At 37.3% G+C, this 19997-nt stretch overlaps 2 protein-coding genes, 1 long non-coding RNA gene and 1 pseudogene across 4 annotated transcripts; 3 read left to right on the top strand and 1 right to left on the bottom strand.

Moving 5' to 3' along the window:
* LOC112191422 overlaps positions 1-13549 on the top strand; it is a 78981-nt pseudogene extending 65432 nt beyond the window's left edge.
* Positions 8150-10431, top strand: LOC112191444. Its single transcript, XM_024330802.2, has 2 exons — positions 8150-8296; positions 9025-10431. The coding sequence occupies exon 2, from the start codon at positions 9300-9302 to the stop codon at positions 9846-9848; it is 549 nt and encodes a 182-aa protein (XP_024186570.1). The 5' UTR covers positions 8150-8296; positions 9025-9299; the 3' UTR covers positions 9849-10431.
* An 889-nt stretch (positions 13550-14438) lies between the features above and the next one.
* Positions 14439-16914, bottom strand: LOC112191439 (LEAF RUST 10 DISEASE-RESISTANCE LOCUS RECEPTOR-LIKE PROTEIN KINASE-like 2.4). 2 transcript variants are annotated; one of them, XM_024330791.2, is made up of 3 exons: positions 16096-16914; positions 15960-15992; positions 14439-15722 (listed from the first exon to the last, which is right to left on the bottom strand). In XM_024330791.2, exons 1-3 carry the CDS (start codon positions 16853-16855, stop codon positions 14578-14580), a joined length of 1938 nt encoding a protein of 645 aa, XP_024186559.2. In that variant the 5' UTR covers positions 16856-16914; the 3' UTR covers positions 14439-14577. The 2 variants fall into 2 exon arrangements, with proteins under 2 accessions (XP_024186559.2, XP_040371700.1); XM_040515766.1 differs by lacking the exon at positions 15960-15992.
* A 177-nt stretch (positions 16915-17091) lies between these two features.
* LOC121051997 lies at positions 17092-18351 on the top strand. The gene is made up of 3 exons (XR_005807733.1): positions 17092-17207; positions 17371-17417; positions 17706-18351. It is a non-coding gene; the product is annotated as an uncharacterized LOC121051997 (long non-coding RNA).
* The last annotated feature ends 1646 nt before the right edge of the window (positions 18352-19997 follow it).

Below are 19997 nucleotides of genomic sequence, written 5' to 3'. Positions count from 1 at the left end.
AAAAAAAAAAAAAAAGGTTCATGGACCTGCCTTTTCTATTAATTTTTTCTCTGTCTTCAGGTCGTTCCAGTGTTTAGGCTTTATTTCTCTGCTTGTGCAACAAGTTCTTAGATTCTGTTTCTGGCTTGGGCTTGTGGCATTTCTTGTCCTTCTTCTTTATTCTGTTTCATAGAGGGGTTTTGACCAAGTTCAACAATAGTCTAAATTGGGGTAGGAGTTGACAAATTTTTTTTCTGTGGCTTTGGTTTAAGTTGGCATTCACTTGGAATGGTTTGACTTGCTTGTATAGAGATACATGTCGATAGTATACTGATATGAGTATCAATTATCTTTTGGTTTCTTATGTTATCATTTTTGATTGATCTAGCTACATGACTAGCCTTGGCTAGTGACCGGCTTTCAACACGCTTGATCTTGTATTATTTCTGAAGAATATAGTGTTTAAATAGCCATCAGTTTTATAAGAACCAAAAAACTATAAATATCAGTGATTGGAATTGTTAAGGTGAAGCATGATTTAGGAAACAGAGCGATACTGTATATTAGTATTTTTGGAGGTCTTTAGTAATAATTTCTATTATGTGAAGTTTTGCTAGTTGAGATATATGTCATGGACAGGTTGATATGATTGGTTTGGCACAGTTAATAGAAACAGTAACATTTTACTGTAAGTTAAAATAAAAAAGTTGAGGTTGCTGCCACAATGTGGGATTCCGTAAAGAGGTGTAAGTGTTGAAAAACTGATTGATATATCAGTTGTACTCGAACAATGAAACTCAGGTGTGAATCTAAGGAAAGTGTATGGACTTATATGAGATTCGAGCCCTGAATATCCTAGAGAACTAAGAGTCTAATTAATGGCTAATTCCCAAGTTACTCTTATATCATTGTTTTAGTAGGATTTGCAAATATTTTGAGCGGTGACTGTTCTTGTTTTTGCAAGAAATCTCACATGGAAAAAAAAATTGCAAATTGTTGTTGCAATGTTGCATGTGATGTTTTCAATAGTTGGAGATTGAAGAGAAATAAATGGTGTGATTTTGCAATTGTTATTTGATATCATGCCTTCCTGTTTTTGTACATGAATTGCCATATCATTCTACTTGGCTTAATAAGATGGTTACATATGAATCGGTTTTGGATGATGGAGACTTTAGAAACCAACAAAAGCACAACCTTAACTTGGAACTTTGGGGTCGTGGATTAATTGGATTTTGAAAAGGATGTCAAAATATTTTATGTTATGCAGTTGGCTAACCAATTTATTCATTGTGCTGCTTTCATACATTTGTGCAGATATTGTAATAGTTTGGCCTGCTATGTATGCTCTCTGAAAAAATTAAAATAAATAAATAATCTGTTTTTTGTGTTTGCACGCGTGTGTGTGGTTGTCTCCGTGTGTGTGTGTGTGTGCGCGCGCATGCGTGTGTGGATTCATATGTTGAAATGACATCATAGAAGCTCTAGATTAGAACAAGGACAAACTTGAATATGATGCCTCAGTAATTCGTTGAGTTTAGAGGCTTATTAATCAAGTCTTAGTTATAGGTAATTGTTTTGGTAATGCTTAATTAGTAGAGATTTGTTTACTGATGCATAATCAAGATCAGAGCATTTGCATACGTTCGTGATGAGAGAATGATACTTTACAATAAATAGGACTACAGATATGATTTGAAGTGATACTGTATATAATTGTCAAGGTTGTGGTATGCAACACAATATGTGAGACAATAAGTAATTGGGCCACCAAGGTTCACTGTTGTTAAATTTTGACGTAGAGTTTTGATAACCAGGATATTTTGTTTTCTAAGAAAATCTTATTATTGTGATTCCAGGTAAACTTCATAGATTTGGCACTACAGAACTAATTTTAGAATGAAATGAAATGAAAAACTAAATTAGTTGCGATGAGGAATTCGACTAAGTTTCTGTTGAGTATATTTCATGGATATGTTAAATTGGTTATTGGAGTTAATATAGTCAATTCTCTGGTCAGGTGTGACAAGCACGGTAGTTCTTATTCATCAGAACTGAAATCTTTAAACAAGATATTTCTGTTGGCTCACCATTCAGTAACCATGCCTTTTTCCCCTTTAGTGTTACTAGGGGTTTTATTACTTGGGAGTTGATGATTTTATTCATCATTTAGGTTTTTAAGGATTTTCAATGAGCTTACCTTTTGACTAATGATAGTAAAGTATTTTCTTACCTTCGCCATGTGCCGTTGCAGGTTCTGGCTGCGGAAGTTAGCAAAAGACATTGTTGCTGTGCTATCTTTTGTAATTCTTGAGAAGTTTGATTCTGTTTTCCAGACGTGGTGGTGGATTCGTGTTGACTGGTAGGTCTGGCAATTTAGCTTGGTTTCTGTTCAGAGTATGTCTCGTGGTCCATTTTACTTAATAAAGAATTTTCCTGTTCATTTGCCGAAAGTTGGGAGTAATTCTAATTGTACAATTCATAGTTAGTGAATCATTAAGGGTTGTTTTGATCCATATGTTTTGAATCCTTTTTGCATTTTAAGCCTGTCAATCATCTTTTGCTTCACATCCTTATGTGATGAGCTTAATTATATACATCTTAAGTATCTGTTTTTTCCTTTAACTTGTGGAACTAGGTTCTGCTTATTGGGCCCTTTCCAATACATAGTTGCAAAACTCTGACACCAAGACTGTGCAAAACATGTACATTCTTTACTCTACACCAAAACTCTGCCAAAATCTCCACTTGTTACTTGAGCTTCGCTGGTACAAGAAACCGAATGCCAAACAAATTGGCCTCATGCATACCGGGGCAAGTGTTTGAAATCGCAGTGAAAAATCGTCCTACCCAGGATGAGTCATCGATACGGATCTAATCAATATCTGATGGTAAGAAGAACCATGCTACTATGCTAGAGCTTACCAGATACAAGAGAGCTGTGCAAGTTATTGATGCTCAGCCACAAGCTTGAGAACGAATGTCGCCGACATGCTTCCTAAAGAAACTCTAGCAGAACTAGCTCTTAGAGAGAGAAGGATTTTTTCTTTTGTTTGTTTGTTTGTTTATCACATCAATAACTCATATGCAATAACTAGTCTTCCGTAAATTCAACTCATGATCTCTCACTTATAAATGGGAGACTTATGCCAGTAAACCAAATGATACTACAAAGAAAAATGTTCTAATTTAAACTTACAAATTAATTGTAGATTGAAGCGTAGTTACAAAAATGACTCGCCTTCAAAAGATATAACAAAAATAGTCACAACATTTGTATAGAAACTAGAAAGTTACCAAAACGAAGACCTTTCATAAACTGATTTGCATTTTCTCACCATTCCATACCTTAGATAGATGGTTTGTTTACGGTATATCACTGTATCAATACAGGAAGTAGATTAGTTTAATCTAGAGGTAGATTGGATCTATGTATTAGTAAGCTAGTTTGGGATTATTCTACTTCTGTATCGACTAGTCTACCATTGTATCGAACCATGTCTGCTTGATGTAGGGGTCGTCAATGGGCAGCCCTGCCCAAAATTAATGGGCTCGGGCCGGGCAGGGCCGGGCTTCTCTTAAAAATCAAGGCCCAAGGCTGCCCATGGGCCGAGGGCCTTACGGGCTTTTTAGGGCCGGGCCGGGCCGGGCTTTTTTGGGTGGGCAGGGCCGAGCCCATTATATTTATATGTCATATTATTTTGTTAAAAAAATACAAAAACCTATGAAAAAATGATGATATGTTAATTATTGAACAAAATAAAATACAAAATTAAAAAAACATATGGCATAATGCAATAATTAGTTCAATATAACTACATAAAAATATGTTAATACAAAAATTGAATGGGCTTTCGGGGGGGCTTATAAGGCCGGGCCGGGCGGGCTTTAATGGGCATATAACGGGCCGGGCCTGGGCTTTGAACCCTCCGCCCTAGCCCTGCCTCGTGCCCAATGGGCAGGGCCGAGATGGGCTTTTATGTGGGCCGGGCCGGGCTTTTGCCCACTGGGCCGGCCACTGGGCCGGGCGGGCGCCCATGGGCTTTTAGGCCCGCGGGCCAAATGATGACCCCTAACTTGATGTATTGATACATAATATAAATACAGTGTGAACCGTATTAAAAAATTAAGCATTTTGAAAAACAAAACGAGAAATGAACTAAAAAAAAAAAATATGGAAGACGGATTGCTCCAAATTGGGGTAAGGGTGGGGCCTTCAACATTGAGAGTACCTAGCAAAAGTTCAAAGACAACTAATCAAATGTCGTTAATAAATGGAAGAGGGATTCCAGATACATATCAAAGAAATTGAAGAGAGGAAAAAGACTCCAATAGTGAGAGAAGATAGAAGAAAAGAGGGAAGTTCGACGTTCATCAGGGTACCGATACATCAGATTTTTTTTTGGATTAAATTAACAACTCATATGCAGCAACTAGCCTATTGTGAGTCAATTCACCACCTCTCACTTATAAAGAGGAGACGTATGTCACTAGACCAAATGGTATCGATATATCAAATTGACATGTAGAGTAATTCTAAACTAATTTACTAATGTATGAACTCGGACGAGCTATTGAACTAATTTAATTAGAGAAATTATATCCACACATCTCTATCTACTTGATACACACCCCCAATTTTTGGAAAAAAAAAAAAATTAAATACTTTTTTGCCCTTTTAAGAGAGAGAGCTTCCCACAATTCCTTCATTGCAGTTCTATCCAATCCGATCTCCCACTCACTTCTGCTCATCGTTGTAGGTCATTTTATTCATATTATTCATTAATCAATCATGGTTCTTTTTCTTAATCAATATCTAAATAATAGGATGATTACTCAACTTACATATCTGTGCCACACTCTTTCTGATCTATTTAGATATTGATATTGATCTATTTAGTAATAATAGGATGATTACTCAACTTACATGTCTCCCCCCTTGGCTTGCTTTTATCTGTTGTTTCTCTAGTTTTCTCTTATTTTTTGTTTTCAAGTTGCTCTGTACTAGTTTCTGAGATCTTCCATCCATCAAGGCATCGAGTTTAATTAAATATAATTTCCCAGCCAAAAAGAAATAGAAGGAAGTAAGGAGAATGATGTTCCATGATTACACACAACTAAGGCTAGTACACTGTCCTATATTTAGTTTGGCTCATCAGTATCGTCCCCTTCTTCTTTAGAGCAAGTTCACCCGTTGTTAGAAAATGTCAAGGTCATTGGGTCAAGACAATGTTCACTGTCACTGGACATGTGTTTCCACCCATTCTGTTTCTTGACATGGCAGAAACACTGTTCATTGATTTTTTTTATTTTTATTTTTTGTAAAATTTAAATATATTTGATGTAAATAGATGGTATAATTGACAAATTACTAATAATTGATGTAATTTACTATTTTTCTTAATTTGGCTTGTATTATGTTTTTTGTGTGTTTTGATTTTTAATGTAAGTTGTGCGCTTTAATAAATGCTATTTTCAAATACAACTTTTATTTCATAAAATTTATGCTTACATAATTGAAAAACTAGAAATAAGTCAAATACAATTACACAACATGCATAATCACCTAATTATTCTCATCGTGATCCTCATTCTCTCTAGGGATCCAATTTGTGTTTGAAGGGTCATCATTAGAGTGAGGGTTGGTGGAATCACCTATTGAGAAAGGTGAAAAATGTGGTTGTGTAGGACATCCACCGGTGAATGGAGGTTGTGGGAATCTATCGGGATAAGGAGGCTGTGGGAATAAATCGGGGAAAGGAGGTTGTGGGAATGCACCACCAAAATTGGATTGCGGATAATATCCACCCATAAAAGGTGTTTGAAAACTTGACCCACCATTTGTTTTAAGATCTTCTTTCTCCGCTATTTTCTTTTGCTTTCTTGACCAATAACGCTTTTTAGTTGGCGTCATCTGACTTGTATCCATCTCCATAATTCGCTCTTTCCTCTCATTTTTTCACTCTTCCATCTCTTGAACTCGGAATGCCTCTTTTCGCATATCAATTTACAATCGGATACATGCTCGTTGATTTTCCTCTTGGAGACTTCTAGCAAAGTCCACATCGAGCCTCTTTTTGGCAGCAGTTGCCTCTTTTTGGTTACTCGCTATACTCTCGACATCGGTTGACAAATGACTTTGATCCTTTGCTGCCTTCTTTCCTTTCCAAATTGCTTCTTTCGCAACCTTCCTTCCTTGAGGCCTCACATTATGATCTGCAGTTTCACCGGCAATTACCTCATCTACATCCATGTCCAAGTTGATGGGAGAATTTTCAGCATTTGGTTGTGTGCGTGTCTATTGATTTCCTTCATTTGATGTTCCTCCGGTTGTATGGGTAGGGATGTCTTTACATTGTGCAAAGCCTAAAACAACCTCATAACATTCAAAACTGTTGAAATCAAATCGCTTTTTCTTCCCTTTCCTGATCATCCCCACATGCCATAATTTATGTGCTTTATCACGCTATATTATTCTAAAAAATAAAATATTCAATTAGTACAAATATATCTACTTCATTATTCATCAAGTAAACATTTTAATTATAATGTATGTCGTATTGCAATGAAAATCAATTAGTTCAATTATAACGATATTATAATTACAACATCCACTATCAAGTAATAATTTTAACTATAATGTATCGAGCAATTAAATTATTTATCAACAAATTCATACCTCATCAACCGCATTCGAACCGCTCTTATACCAATTAGTCGCTTGCCTTAATGCACAATGCCACTCAAAGAGTTCTATCTTCAAACATTTCCACCTTCCGATGCAAGATTGGGATGATCTTCCCTTTCCACTCCAATTTGCGGCAAAGTGCTGCTTCACGCCCATCCATAGATCGATTTTCTTTCGGTCTTTACCCTTTGCCGAATTTTGACTTACATATTTCCAAGACTTGCACAATTGAATGTCTTCCTCATTTGTCCACCTCGTACCGGATTTGAGATTTTCATCATCACTTTGATCTATCATTGTTGAGGCCATATTGGATATAAAAAAATTTAGAAGATAAGAGCTATAGGAAGAGGAAGAAACACTTTGTATGAAAGATAATTTTTTTGGGTGTGAGAGGTAAAATAAATGGTGGTATTTATAGGAAAATTTTTAGAAATTTTTACAAAATTTTTTGTTGCCGTTTTATTATCGTTGCAGCTATATATATACACATAGGTTGATTAGTGACCGTCAGATTTCATCATTAATTGAAATCAAAGGTCCAGATTAAAGGACCGTTGCTTTCAAACTCCCAAATAACCCAACGGCTAGCTTCCACGTGTCCTATTTCCGCAGCATACCAAGCCGCTACGCAATAAACGTGTCCGCCAACTCGCGCGCCCACCATGTGCTCACAAAATGACAAAAAATTCCTTCCAACGCGCCATGCATTCTCGTCAATTCTCCCTGCGGCAGGCATGATGTGGGCCCCAACTGGGCTTGGCCAACGTGGCAGCCGGTCTTGATGGGTCATGAAAAATGTCAACAGCATGACATATTTCTTGACATTTTGCAGCTTGGGTCACTTTCATGCCGGTCACAGATCTACCAGTGGAAGCAGTTTTTTGTCCCATGCCGGTCACCACCTCACTTTGCCTAGCTGGAGACCGGTCACCACAGCACCGATGAACTTGTTCTTAGTCTTGTCATCGTCTGTCATCACCATCTCTTCGTCAAACTAGCAACCTCCATAGTAACTCATTATGTTAATTTTTGTTTTTCACATGATGAGGACATAAGAGGAAGTTTGAAGGAAAAATTTGACAAAAAAAAGGTCAGGGAGTGCGTATTTAATATTTAGAGGTGTGCAGATAAAATTTCTCATTTAATTAACATAGCGGTACGATGTAAATTTATTCAAAAATCAGACATCATCCTCATTAAAATATATATATATATATATATATATATATATCTTCTATACTATTATTAAGAGAAAATGCTTTGTTAGCCAAAACTAAAAAATTTGACAGAAATAACCCTGAAATATTAAAAAATTTTGAGCATTAATTAAATCAGATGGGCAATTATGAAAATTACAAATTATATTTTTATTAAAAAAATAAACAAAAAAATTTCCACAACCCACTTTTATCTCCCACCAACTTCTCTTTACAATAACTGTTTTAATCCATTAAAAAAAAAAAAAAAAGTTTCATGGATGAAGACTAGTATATATAAAAAAGAAATTGAACAAATGAAAGCTTTACTTGCCGTCTAGATTAGAGCCCGTTGTCACTCTCCAATTCCTGTTTCACTCTTCAAAGAACTCTCAAAGGGTCGTCTTCATTACCCACCGGATACTAAAAGGTTAGAGCCCTATTTCATCATCTGGTATTTAAAACCCCTAAATCGATTCGGGCCACTCGTTTAGTTGCAGATGCCAAATTATATTGAAGTTACTAGTGTCTTTCGTGTGTGAAATTTGATCTTAGTTGTGTATATGATTACTGTTTGTTCAGATGAAGATTTTGATCTTAACTATCTGATGTCATAAATTGATTGACTTCTCTCCTCCAGATTACTAACTCTGGGTTCATGTTTTGTTTTGTTTTTCTTAATTATCTGCAATTTCTAAATGCTGAAACTGTTGTTTGTTCAGATGAAGATTTTGATCTTAATTATCTCTTGTGATAAATTGATTGAGTTCTGGATTAATGTTTTCTTTTGGTCTAATCTGGAATTTGTAAGGGCTGAAACTGTTGTTTTTGGTTGAATCAAATTGTACCGAGAAGTTAAATTGATAAGTAGACTGGGTTGCTTTGCTGTGTTTGGTGGCCTCTCCAATTCCATATTCAAATTAAACAAAGTAAGAACCGTGACATGTTATTTGTTGGAACACATCTGTTTGATTCAAGTTTACTGCTTGCATGGTGAATTGGCAAGACTTTTGGCAAAAAAAAAAAACAGGGTTTCGAATAGAAAGCTTCAAGGGAAATTAGTATAATTTTCACGGTGATTTCAATACATGATAGGTTTTCTATAAGTATCTGCTTGTGAGAGACTTTGTTAAACTGGGATCATTATTTATTGGACAGGGCCCTAAAGTCTCAGACGGCCTTGTCTTTGAGTCATGCCCTCAATGTTCACACTTCCTGAAAAATGAAGCGCAAGAAATGGTCAGAGCTCGAAGAACTGACCCTTCTCACGAAGTAGTCTGAGCTTCTCAGCTCTGGAGCTCTAGCCAAGCTCAAAGTGTGAGAAAAAATTCAAGCCCATAGCTGAGCATGTTAACTTAGTGCACAACCTTGACGACCCTGTAACCTTCCCTTTCAAATGGTCCTGGCGTGACGTGTCAATCAAGGTCCAAAATATGCGCCACCAGTACCTGGGAGTCACGCAGAAAATCCGGGTCTCCAAGGACAAGTTCAACTGGAAGGATGGTGAAAATCACTGGGAGAATTTTTTGAAGTACAAGGAAGTGTTTGGTGATGTGGAGCTTGATGGTAAGGGCAAGAGGTCGTGTGAAAATAACAACTTTGATGTTATTGGGGATTGTGGGGACTTAGGGTTTGGGATTGATTTTCAGGATTTAGAGGAAGAAGAAGATGAAGAAGAAGAAGAACATTTGGAAGAAGAAGAAGATGGTACTGCTGGTGATGACGATAATGGTGGCGAGGAATTGGGTAAAAGTGAAGTTGGTGAGTTTGGGGGTGAAAGGGAAATTGGGGACATGGGAATGGCCCAAAAAAGGAAATTGAGTAAGGTTGGATTGCATAGGAGGATGGGGTTGATGAATGCTCAGGTGTTGGACTTGCAGAATATGGTTATGAAGAGGGAAGAGGTGAGGAGAGAGAGGGAGTGTAGGAGAGAAAAAGGTGAGGCTGAGAGAGAGGAAAGGAGGAAAGAAGTTAGAGTTTAGGAGAGAGAAGAGGAGGAATGAGCACAAGGACTTGTTAGAAGATAGAGAATTGGAGTTGCAAGAGAGAGAGGTCATGTAGATAAGAAGGGAATTTGAAAAAAGGTTGAGGTTACACGGGGAGCGTCACTGGAGGATGAGGATGGAGGAGAGGAGGGAGGAGGAGGAGTTGGAGTGGCGGGAGAGGATGGTAGGTTTGCAAATTCAGCATGAGAGGCAAATGATACCAATGCATGCTGAGGCATGCCAGAACCAAATGCAGATTCTTGGGGTCATGGCTAGGTTTGTCTGTCAATTTTTTGGGTCAATGAATGATGGCCTTGGAGGTGGTTTAGGGACTCTGCCACCTCAAATTTTGCAGAATTTGCAGCATCTATGCGGACTGGGTGACAATGGGAAGCCGGATTCCAGTTCGCCTCCTGAGTTCCTCTAGACTGTAATTTAAACCCCTTGCTCATCGTATATATACTTTAATTTGGATCTAGTGAATTTTACGCAGTTGCCTTTTTATTGTATTCAATATGTTTGTACTATGATGATTGAGAATGATAACTTTTCAAAGCTATGCAGTGACTACTCTCAAGTCTGGAATGATGGATAAGTGTTTCTTGTTTCACTCAGAATATCATATTTCTACAACTTTTAAAGAAGTTATTTCTATTTGGATATTTTTGTTTTGTTGCTTTATTGTGTTTCTGTATGATGTTAGTTTGGCTTGAACAATGCTTAGGTAATGCATTGCGCGCTCATAGACGTTTGTTCTAGAAGGAATCAAGTCTCCTTATGAGTGACAATCTCTTATACTGTTTCATCCATTCATTTAACCATACAATGTAATTTCTTTCCTGCCCAATAAAAAGAAGGTTTTTTTTTTGTTACTTATAGTCTGTGCATGTTGGTTAATTTGAAATGTTATGGTATCCAATGTTATTATGCCACTAAAGTGCTGTTTTGCCATAAATTTCGATGCTTATTCTGGATGGGGTTTGATATTAAGAAATGATTCCAGTCAGGGATATAGAAGTATTTCACATGATAGAAATCATTCAGATGTTGAAGTATTCCCAACTATCATTATACTTGTACATTCAATTCTCATTCTATAATTTGTGCTATATAATATACTTTTTCATTTAAATGTATTTTCAGCCTTTTCTACTAGCATCTTCATCGGTTTCTCATCATTCAGTACTGAGGATCACACAACCCTTTGATTAATCAATTATCTTTCTCTTTATTTCTTTTATCTTTTGATTATCTGTTCCAGCTCCCGTAGTTTCCTGCCTGGAATTCCCTGCTATAAAATTTGTTATAGTGTTTGTCACAGGATTCAGAATTTGAGTATTGCACGATTTAAAGCCTGCTTTTATCTTTGAATATTCTTTTCTCTATGTTTTTCAATTTTATTTTTCTAGTATTTTATTTTTGTTTTAATAATATTGATGTTAGGCTTATATTTATCTTAGGTTTTCAAGGTATGATTGCTTACTGTATTAGTTACCTGGGCTTCTAAACTTAGTTAAGATGGTCTCAATAGCTTTAAGGGTTTGCCATTGACACTCACAACTGATTACTTAAGAAAGTTATGCCCCATAGTTTATATTTGTTGTTTAGGCTTGACTTTTTGATTTCCAAAGCTACAATCCCTTAAATGGCCGTTCTTAAAACCTAAAGGCCGGTAGCTGTTGAATGCTTCCTTTTAAGGTACTTCTGATGAAGAATATAAGTGGAAGACCTCTAGGGTTTATCCAAAGCCTCATAAAAAAGGTTCCAAACCCGTAGACCTAGTTTAGGAGTCTGTAGATGGTGATGGACGTTGGGTTCTGGTTCTAGCTTGGTTTGGGGAAGTTTAATAATGGCTGGCGTTTTAAGGACTTCTTCTTAATGCAGAATAGGACGGTTCCTTATTATTTGGATTTTATTAGGATTATTTTATTCTAGTTGTTCTGAATTATCTTAGCCTCCTATATTGTGATCTTTGCAGTTCAGATTTGAAGATGTTTAAAATTAAAGGCTTTTGCTTCTCTCGAGGTTTGTGTGATGCAACATAACCTAGGTGTGATGCCTAGAACCCTACTGGTGTAATGTCAGATAATGAAAAACTTGAGAATTGAGATAAATTTGCTTCATCATTGTTTCCCATGATCCTTTTTGACTGAATTTTGATCATGATCCAAAAGTTTTGCCTCTTTGTTTTGGTTTGCTCTTGCTCTTTGTGGTGCAAGTGCTCTTATTAAGTGTAGCAAATTTAAACACTTCAGAGATTAGTAATTTTCTTACTGAATTAATCAAACACAGGAATTTTGTTAATCACTATTCATTGATATTTCTGAATAGACCATAAGAAGAATGAGGATAGTGGGACTGACGGTTGGGATTTCATCTGGGAAGAGTACTGTCTCAAATCTCTTCAAGGCCCATGACATTCCTGTTGTCGACGCTAATCTTGTGGCTCGTGTAATTGATGAGCAAAGCTGAAGCATACTAACTTTGACAATTATGAAAAATATGTGAATCAGTTCTCTTTAGCTCTTTCATGAACTGAGTATCTTTGGTTTCAGGATATATTGAAGAAGGGAACTGGTGGATGGAAAAAGGTTGTTTCAGCATTTGGGCAGGGTATTTTGCAACCTGATGGAGAAGTTGATAGACCTAAACTAGGGCAAATTGAATTCTCCAATCCCGAAAAGCGTCAACTTTTGAACTGGTATGTACATTCTTGCGGATTGCCTAATTTTATTATGTGATCTCGCTTAGAGTATCTCTTTGTAACACTATTAGATGTTTAGGGTTACAGTCACCATTTGATTTACTGATTACTTGCTGAAATTCAGTGGTTTTAATCACTTTTGAAAATGCCAAAATTGATGTAATAAGCTTTAGGAGGCCAAGGAAAGAAATGTTCCCTTATGGGCTGAAATTATAGCACAACTTTTGTAATACTCACCCTAGTTTTGAATTGTGTAGCTAGGAAAAATAAGCAAATTCCCTCTAGTCAAAATTGTCTAGGTTTTGTCAGAATTTCTTGAAATGCTTTATCAGAGATTATGCGTTGGAGATGCCTTATAATAAAAATTACATACCCTATTGACTTTTATGTCTGTGTTTTATCCTTTTGTAGACTACTGGCTCCTTACATATCATCTGGCATCTTTTGGGAAATTTTGAAGCTATGGTTGAAGGGGTTTAAGATTAGTATTCTTGATGTCCCTCTATTGTTCAAGGCCAAGATGGACAGATGGACCAAGCCTATTGTTTTTGTATGGGTCGATCCTGAAACACAGCTTCAGAGATTCATGTTGAGGGACAGAACACGTGAGGAACTGAGGATGATGCTCGAAAATGGATAAATGCTCAGGTGTCACTCGATTTAAAGAGGACCAAGGCAGACATAGTGATTGATAACACTGGGTCACATGAGGATTTGAAAGAGAAGTTCAAAAGTGTGCTATTTGAGGTCACAAAGCCCTTGTCATGGACTGAACTTTGGCTTTCTCGCCAAGGTGCTTCATCTGCTCTTGTCTCCATTATCTTAGGTGTTCTTATGTTCAGAAAGGTTTATAATAATGATACTAAATTATAGCAACGTTGGAGTTGTATTTGTCGAGATCTTGATAGAGATCTCCCTGTATTTGGTAGTTGATTTCAGTTTCCAAAGTTTGTAGGTTATATGATATCAAAGCTTCCCAATCATTTTGCTCCTACGCCTTATTTTTTTTTTTTTTTGAAATCATCTTGCACGTTTACTAGCAAGAGATTCAAGTCTTCAGTTCGAAGCAATTACTGAGTAAAATCAAGATGTGTACTTATATATCAATGTGCGCACAGACAATTTTGAATATAGAATGAAAAATAGTTACAGTTCGGTTTTTTATACTAAGAAACACATTCTTGTATGGTAATGGGAAAAAAAATAATAACCGCCAATGCTAATTAGTTTTGTGCTTGGCTGCGTGATACTGTAGAAGCAAAAATCAAAGGGTCTTATATACCCCAGAATTGTGAAAGTTGAGCAGGACTATAGTTTAACTCAGCTGCTCCTAGTTACCATTAGAACCCACTAAGAAACCCGAAGCATTTCAAGTGAGAAAAACTAGAGATTTCGAGGTTGGTGTTTTGGCTTCTTCTTTTCAAACTATAAAGTTGGGGCATTTCTTGCATAGATTTTCAACTCTGTCTCAACTATTAGGACGATAGTATTATCTTTGGTAGTTCCAAGTTCCAACTCTGTTTTCCCACGCATAAAGGGATTGCAACTAACTCTCCCTTAAAGATGTCAAATCATGTTGATTCCCAATACTGATGGACTGCTTTCATAATTCTCAGGACAACTGCTCAATATTTGTCGACACTGAGTATTAAGTGCCTAGACATTCGTAGAAAGCATTGGCCACCTGCAGGTGTATGACAATTCATATATTCAATCTAGAATCTGTGGAATTTAAGCATATGTTTGTTAGGGTAGAATTGTTGCACATTCCATGATTAAATAACACAGTAATAGCTATTACTATAGCTTAACTTGCATAGGTGTGCACTCTAACTCAACAATTGCTTCTGGTTGAAGTTACAAGGCTCATACAGAAACCATGAGGCAGCAAAGTAATGGAGAAGTACATTATTTGAACTTCGTTGGCAGTTCATCTTTTATTATTACAGTAATCTGCAATTCTAAGAAAATCTGAAATTACATTAGCTAGACGAAGTAAAGTGAATGGTAGCTAGCTGATCATCACCTAGCTGAAAGAGTACATGTTAGCTCCACATTTGAACATATTGGAATCAAATTGCTTGCAGGCATTGGTTGTGGACATAGAGAAGGCTTTGGCGGCATTTCTAGGTATTCAGTATCTCCTACGAGCATCTGTGTGACTCTCTTCATTGAAGGTCGATCACTTGGTTTCATTTGAATACACCACAGGGCAGTTACGATCATTTTTTTAATTAATTTCTTTTCCTCTGTTGTTGCATCTCCAATCTCCAAGTCCTTCCCATCAGTATATTGATCATGCACCCAGGAAGGGAAGTGAATTTGGCTTGAGTGATCTACATCTGCATTTAGATTTTTCCTTCTGCTTGCCATTTCCATCAACAACATTCCAAAACTATAGACATCAGCTTTGTATGAAACACCACCAATGTTTTTATAAAACAACTCGGGAGCAATGTATCCCAAAGTGCCTCTTGCTGCCATTGAAGAGACGATGCTATTATTCACTGGATATAGTTTCGCTAGCCCAAAGTCAGAAATCTTTGGGATAAAATTCTCATCAAGTAGAATATTATGAGGCTTGATATCAAAATGTAGAATTTGCATTTCACAACCTTGATGCAAATATTCAATACCCTGAGCTACTCCAACTGCAATCTCATACATTTTCCTGTAACTTAAAGTGATGGATCCTTCTTTAGAGTAAATGTATTTATCAAGAGACCCATTTGACATGAAATCATATACTAAGGCACGCTTTGAACCCTCGACACAGTAACCAACAAGCTGAACCACATTGACATGATGAATCCTTCCAATAGTAGCTACTTCATTCATGAAATCTTCACCATTAGCATTAGACTTGCCTAATAACTTAATGGCTCCAAAGTGGCCACTCCGTAATTTGCCTTTAAATACAGACCCATAACCCCCTTCCCCCAACTTATCTTTGAATCCGTCAGACATTTTCTTAATGTTGGAGTAAGAGTACCTTATAGGCATGAAATTGTCACTATGCAGAAAATCTTCGATAGTGTTGTAGGTTGACCAATGTCTTCTTCGCCACTTGTATATCAGAAGTGCAATCACAAACGGACCTCCAAATATAAGTTTTACCCCTACAACACTGGCAGCAACGATAAGATCCAAGTAAAGATGACCACGGTCTGCAAAATTTGTAACAAGGGTTAGGTTCAATTGCACCACAAAAGCTACATATATATTCTCTCTTTTTACAATATTTTCTTCATTAGGCGCTCGACTATATATTAAGTTTTGAAAGTGCAAGGCCACATGCAATACGAGACACAACCATCTCTTTGACGTAAAATTGGGCTCACAAATTAGTGGATAGAAAAGTTTGGTGAGTTTACCAAAATAAGATTTGAAGAAATGGCCCTTACCGATTAACACCGTCAACACAAGGTTAAAGAAACCTAGAATGCATGACAAAGAAAATACAAAATTAGCACAGTTAGTCGTAAAATTAAGTTGTGATTATTCGAGATGAGAAATCATGGCGTACTCTACTGTATATACCTGAGATGCTGCGCCGATAACATGGTGCATAGGTGTGCAGACGATCAATGTAATGCCAGTGATTACCGGGGCAGACACTGAAATCATACCATTGAAGCACAAAGCCATACACCAGTTCATTGTGTATATCTTGATAGGAAATGTTTCGGTCCTTTCCGTGCATCGAAGTGATCATACCCATCCAATCTATTCTGCACCCAATCTCCACATCTTGCGGACTCATGTCTAGAATGGCATAACCATACCCTTTGGATTTAATACAGGGAGCAGTGTTCACATACAGAGAAGAATTCACTGGATTTGCACACTTCAAGAAAGTTACAAGATATGAATATGGCCAGACTGTTTCACCTATTGAATCATAACTGAAGTTAGAAGGGGCCAAAGGAAAACGAGGAAGGGAAGTGCAGTTGTTCTTCTCAAGGCCAGGATCTACCACTCGGATTGTCCTGTTATCGTAGTCAATGGCCTTCACGTAGTACTCGTGAGAAAATAGGCGCAGCACTGTGATGTTGTTGTGACATTCCAAAGTGAAGAACTCTTGGCCGCCACAGTGCTTTGGATCATGTTTCAGTCGAAAAGGGAAGCTTATGTTCTGGAAGTCGCCGCAGGAAGAAGGGACACACGTACCCTTATCGCCCAGAACACTTGTTGTGTGGATCTTGCCGGAGGAAGAAGCGGTAGATAAGCCAAGAACAAAAAAGGCTACAATTGACACCCACCCACACAGGGAGAGGCTCCTTATCCCACCTATTCCCATGGACAGAGACACCACTACAATTATGAGCAATGGCTACGGAAGGCAAGCCACGGTTGCAGTGTTTTGTGCGCAAGAGTTTCAGTCAACGCAATTCAATCACTTTATGAATGAATCTGCGGGTGATGCATGCCACATTTATTTACAAGCGTGACTTTTCTTTAAAATATATTGCTTCAGTCCGCTCTTTTTGCATTGGTCTTGGTAAATCTCTCTCTCTCTGGGTGACTTCTTTATAAAATATTGTTTCAGTCCCGCTCTTCCCCCTCCCTATCTTTTTCACTGACGGCCTCTCCTATCTTTTCCATGTTATCTGCACTTTCCTTCACACATGGATCTGATCAATTTTATAACTGTAATATTTTCTTCAGTCATATTGCGATTTCTTCGATTTGGCTGTAAATTTGAAAAAATTGTGTATCTTTTGTTTGTGTGGTAGAAATTTCTTTTTCCTTTTTGTGAGTTTTGATTATGAATTGAGTTTTTGGGTTTTTATTTTTATTTTTTTATACTTGCAGGCCGTATTGTTTGGCCGTTAAAACCCTCTGCCAACCTCATCTCTCAGGTATAGTTTCTGGGTTTAAGTTTTTATTGATTTGAAACCGACTTTGAATTGGGTTTTCCTGAGGAGACCAATCTTGTATCTTTCTTAGCACTGCTAACATCCACTAATACTACTGCATCAAACAATATTGAATTGCTGCATGAAGTACCACTTGAAAGGAGCTTTCTGTTAGATTTATTTGATCCGAATCCCATTTTACATGATGCAACTTTTTGTTGTACTTTACTGTATATGAATATCTCTTTAAAGGTAGTCATATGCTTCTTCTTTCTTATCTTGCTCCTGCAGTTTGCTTCAACAACGAATGAACCAGAAACCTCTAAAGCTAAAGCATTAGACCATCTGCCACGGTAAGCCAAAAAGCCAAATATGGGGTATAATTCACTCCCATCGTAAGCCATATTCAATAAGGATTTACCTTACCATAGCAGATGCTCTTACAGAAGGTCGAGGATAAGTCCGAAGTTGCCAGGGTGTACCAAATTTCCTATGCAAGATTAATTTTGCCGTAGTGTTTTCTTAGAGATAATATGTAATTCATGCTGTAGTGCTAAAAATGTTTCTTTGATGATTATTTAGGCATTGAAGGAAAGTGTTCTCCATCAAATATGTGAGGCAAAGCCATTGGCTTTGATCATTGATTGGAATTCACTCCTGTCTAACAAAAAGAAGACAATTGTGATGTATTTTGTCATTGCATAAACTGTGACATGATTGTGTAAGGATTGCATAATCTGAACTTTAACTTGCAGCATAGCCCTAGCAAAGTTTGTACCAGAATCACGGGGCACACTGAATTTTAAGTTTGGAACTTCTTCTGGAGCTGTATCTTAGCCTTGAGAACTTTATAGTTAGAAACTTGTATGTGATAACAGTCTATTGGGATGGAATGGGTTATGTAATACTGTATTGGGTTTGATTTATAGTACTCATAGTGACATTACTGTAATCTCTATGGTACAATGAATGAAGTTATTAATTTTATTTTCATCTTTTCTGGGCATGGTGAAAATTCAATTCCCTGCAAAGCAGGTTAAAATCCAATGGAGATTTGTTAAATCATCATCGTCATCATCATATTAATAGAACAGAAATTGTTAAACTACTAAATTAGGTTTGAATGGAGATGGGATGTCACGGATGCATATAGGCGTGGATAAAAGGATAATAGAACATAGTAAAGGCTGTCACGGACATAGAGGTAGGCCCCTCCAAGAGTCAAACTGAACAGAGCCACATACCGATTTATATGTGACATAAATGGGCCTAAAGAAAACACCACCTCTTTGGGTTTTCAATGGATTATTATCACCACCACCACTACGCGAGGTCACCATCGCCGCCTAGACTCTGCAATTCTCAGTCAGCATGAAAACTCGTCGATGGAATCGGACAACAACCAGCGCAAGGTCATGGAGGAGAGGGACTTCTTCGCCGATAACAACAAGGTCAAGGAAGTTTCCACACTCTCTCGATCGAATAAGAATCGTAGCAGAAAGTGAGAGAGGGGGGAGTGACAGAGAGAGAAGCAGTAAAGAGAAGGAGAAGAAGAGAGAAATAGAGAAGGAAAGAGAAAGAGAGAGGGATGATAGAGAGAGAAGAGACAAGGATGATAAGTAGAGGACTTAGAGGAAATTGAGTCAGTCGGATCGAGAAATTCCTGGCTAGATCGAGGAAATTGAATCATATAAGTAAATTTATCCAAGCTGATGAAAATACTATCCTTGCTAAGAAATGCATCTTTGCTAGAATAATGGCAGAGCTTAATTTATGCTACCCTTAAGAGGTCTGATATGATTAACAACGAGTCTGGTGAGCCTACACCAATTATAGTTTCTTATGAATTGATCTATGAGAATGAAAGAAATCAAAGGAGTGTGAGCTGGCCCGATAGGGAAGAGAAGGAGAGGTAAGCTGGAAAAAAAAAGGTGGTTCTAGTTAGACCTTCTCATCTGCTATTTAGACCTCTTATAATTTTTGTAAAATTTTATTTTTGTTGTAGAGAAACTGAATTTGAGAGGAATTTGCTGTCTATTCTCATTGACAATAGGGGCCTTTTTATATAGAGGGTTACAATGCATAGAATCTCAATCATACAAGGAAAGTAATCGTACATTGAATAGGAATCTAGATCATTCTAATTTAATCCTATTACCACTAGAGCAAGTAACCTAGAGTTTGGGCCAAACACAAATTAGGGTTTACTTGAACACTCTCCCTTGTGTTGCCTAAACACGGTGCTTCTCTCGTTGTCTCGTTAAAAACCTTGCCGAGTAACAAAAACCCAGTGGGACAAAAATAATCTCGATCAAAGGGGAAAAACCCTGCAAGGATCGATGTCCCGAATACTGGATATAACGCCACTCCTGTGACACTAGGAGATGGCGCCATTGCCCAGAATGGCAATAATGTGGCGTCTATGGCCGCAGGTCCTGCAAGGAAGTGCGGTAGACCCATTGGTTCGAAGGATACTCACCCTAGAAAGAGAGCGAATGAGGCACAAACAAATCCTTTGATCATCGATACTCAAAATCCGTCCCATGAGAATGTTCTGGATTATGGTTATGTCTAAGAGACATC

Source organism: Rosa chinensis, chromosome 1 (assembly GCF_002994745.2).
Source record: "Rosa chinensis cultivar Old Blush chromosome 1, RchiOBHm-V2, whole genome shotgun sequence".
Taxonomy (NCBI): Eukaryota; Viridiplantae; Streptophyta; class Magnoliopsida; order Rosales; family Rosaceae; genus Rosa; species Rosa chinensis.
The sequence above is the reverse complement of the archived record's forward strand: the minus strand, read 5'-3'. Positions and strand labels throughout refer to the sequence as shown.

What these genes read in the sequence shown, in the direction of transcription:
- LOC112191444 (XM_024330802.2), top strand. Translation starts at nt 9,300, where the DNA reads ATGCGCCACCAGTACCTGGGAGTCACGCAGAAAATCCGGGTCTCCAAG.
- LOC112191439 (XM_024330791.2), bottom strand. Translation starts at nt 16,855, where the DNA reads ATGGGAATAGGTGGGATAAGGAGCCTCTCCCTGTGTGGGTGGGTGTCA. An exon ending in TTATCGGCGCAGCATCTCAG is followed by an intron (nt 15,993 to 16,095) that starts GTATATACAGTA and finishes CATGCATTCTAG; the next exon opens with GTTTCTTTAACCTTGTGTTG. An exon ending in TGTGTTGACGGTGTTAATCG is followed by an intron (nt 15,723 to 15,959) that starts GTAAGGGCCATT and finishes CAAATTTTGCAG; the next exon opens with ACCGTGGTCATCTTTACTTG.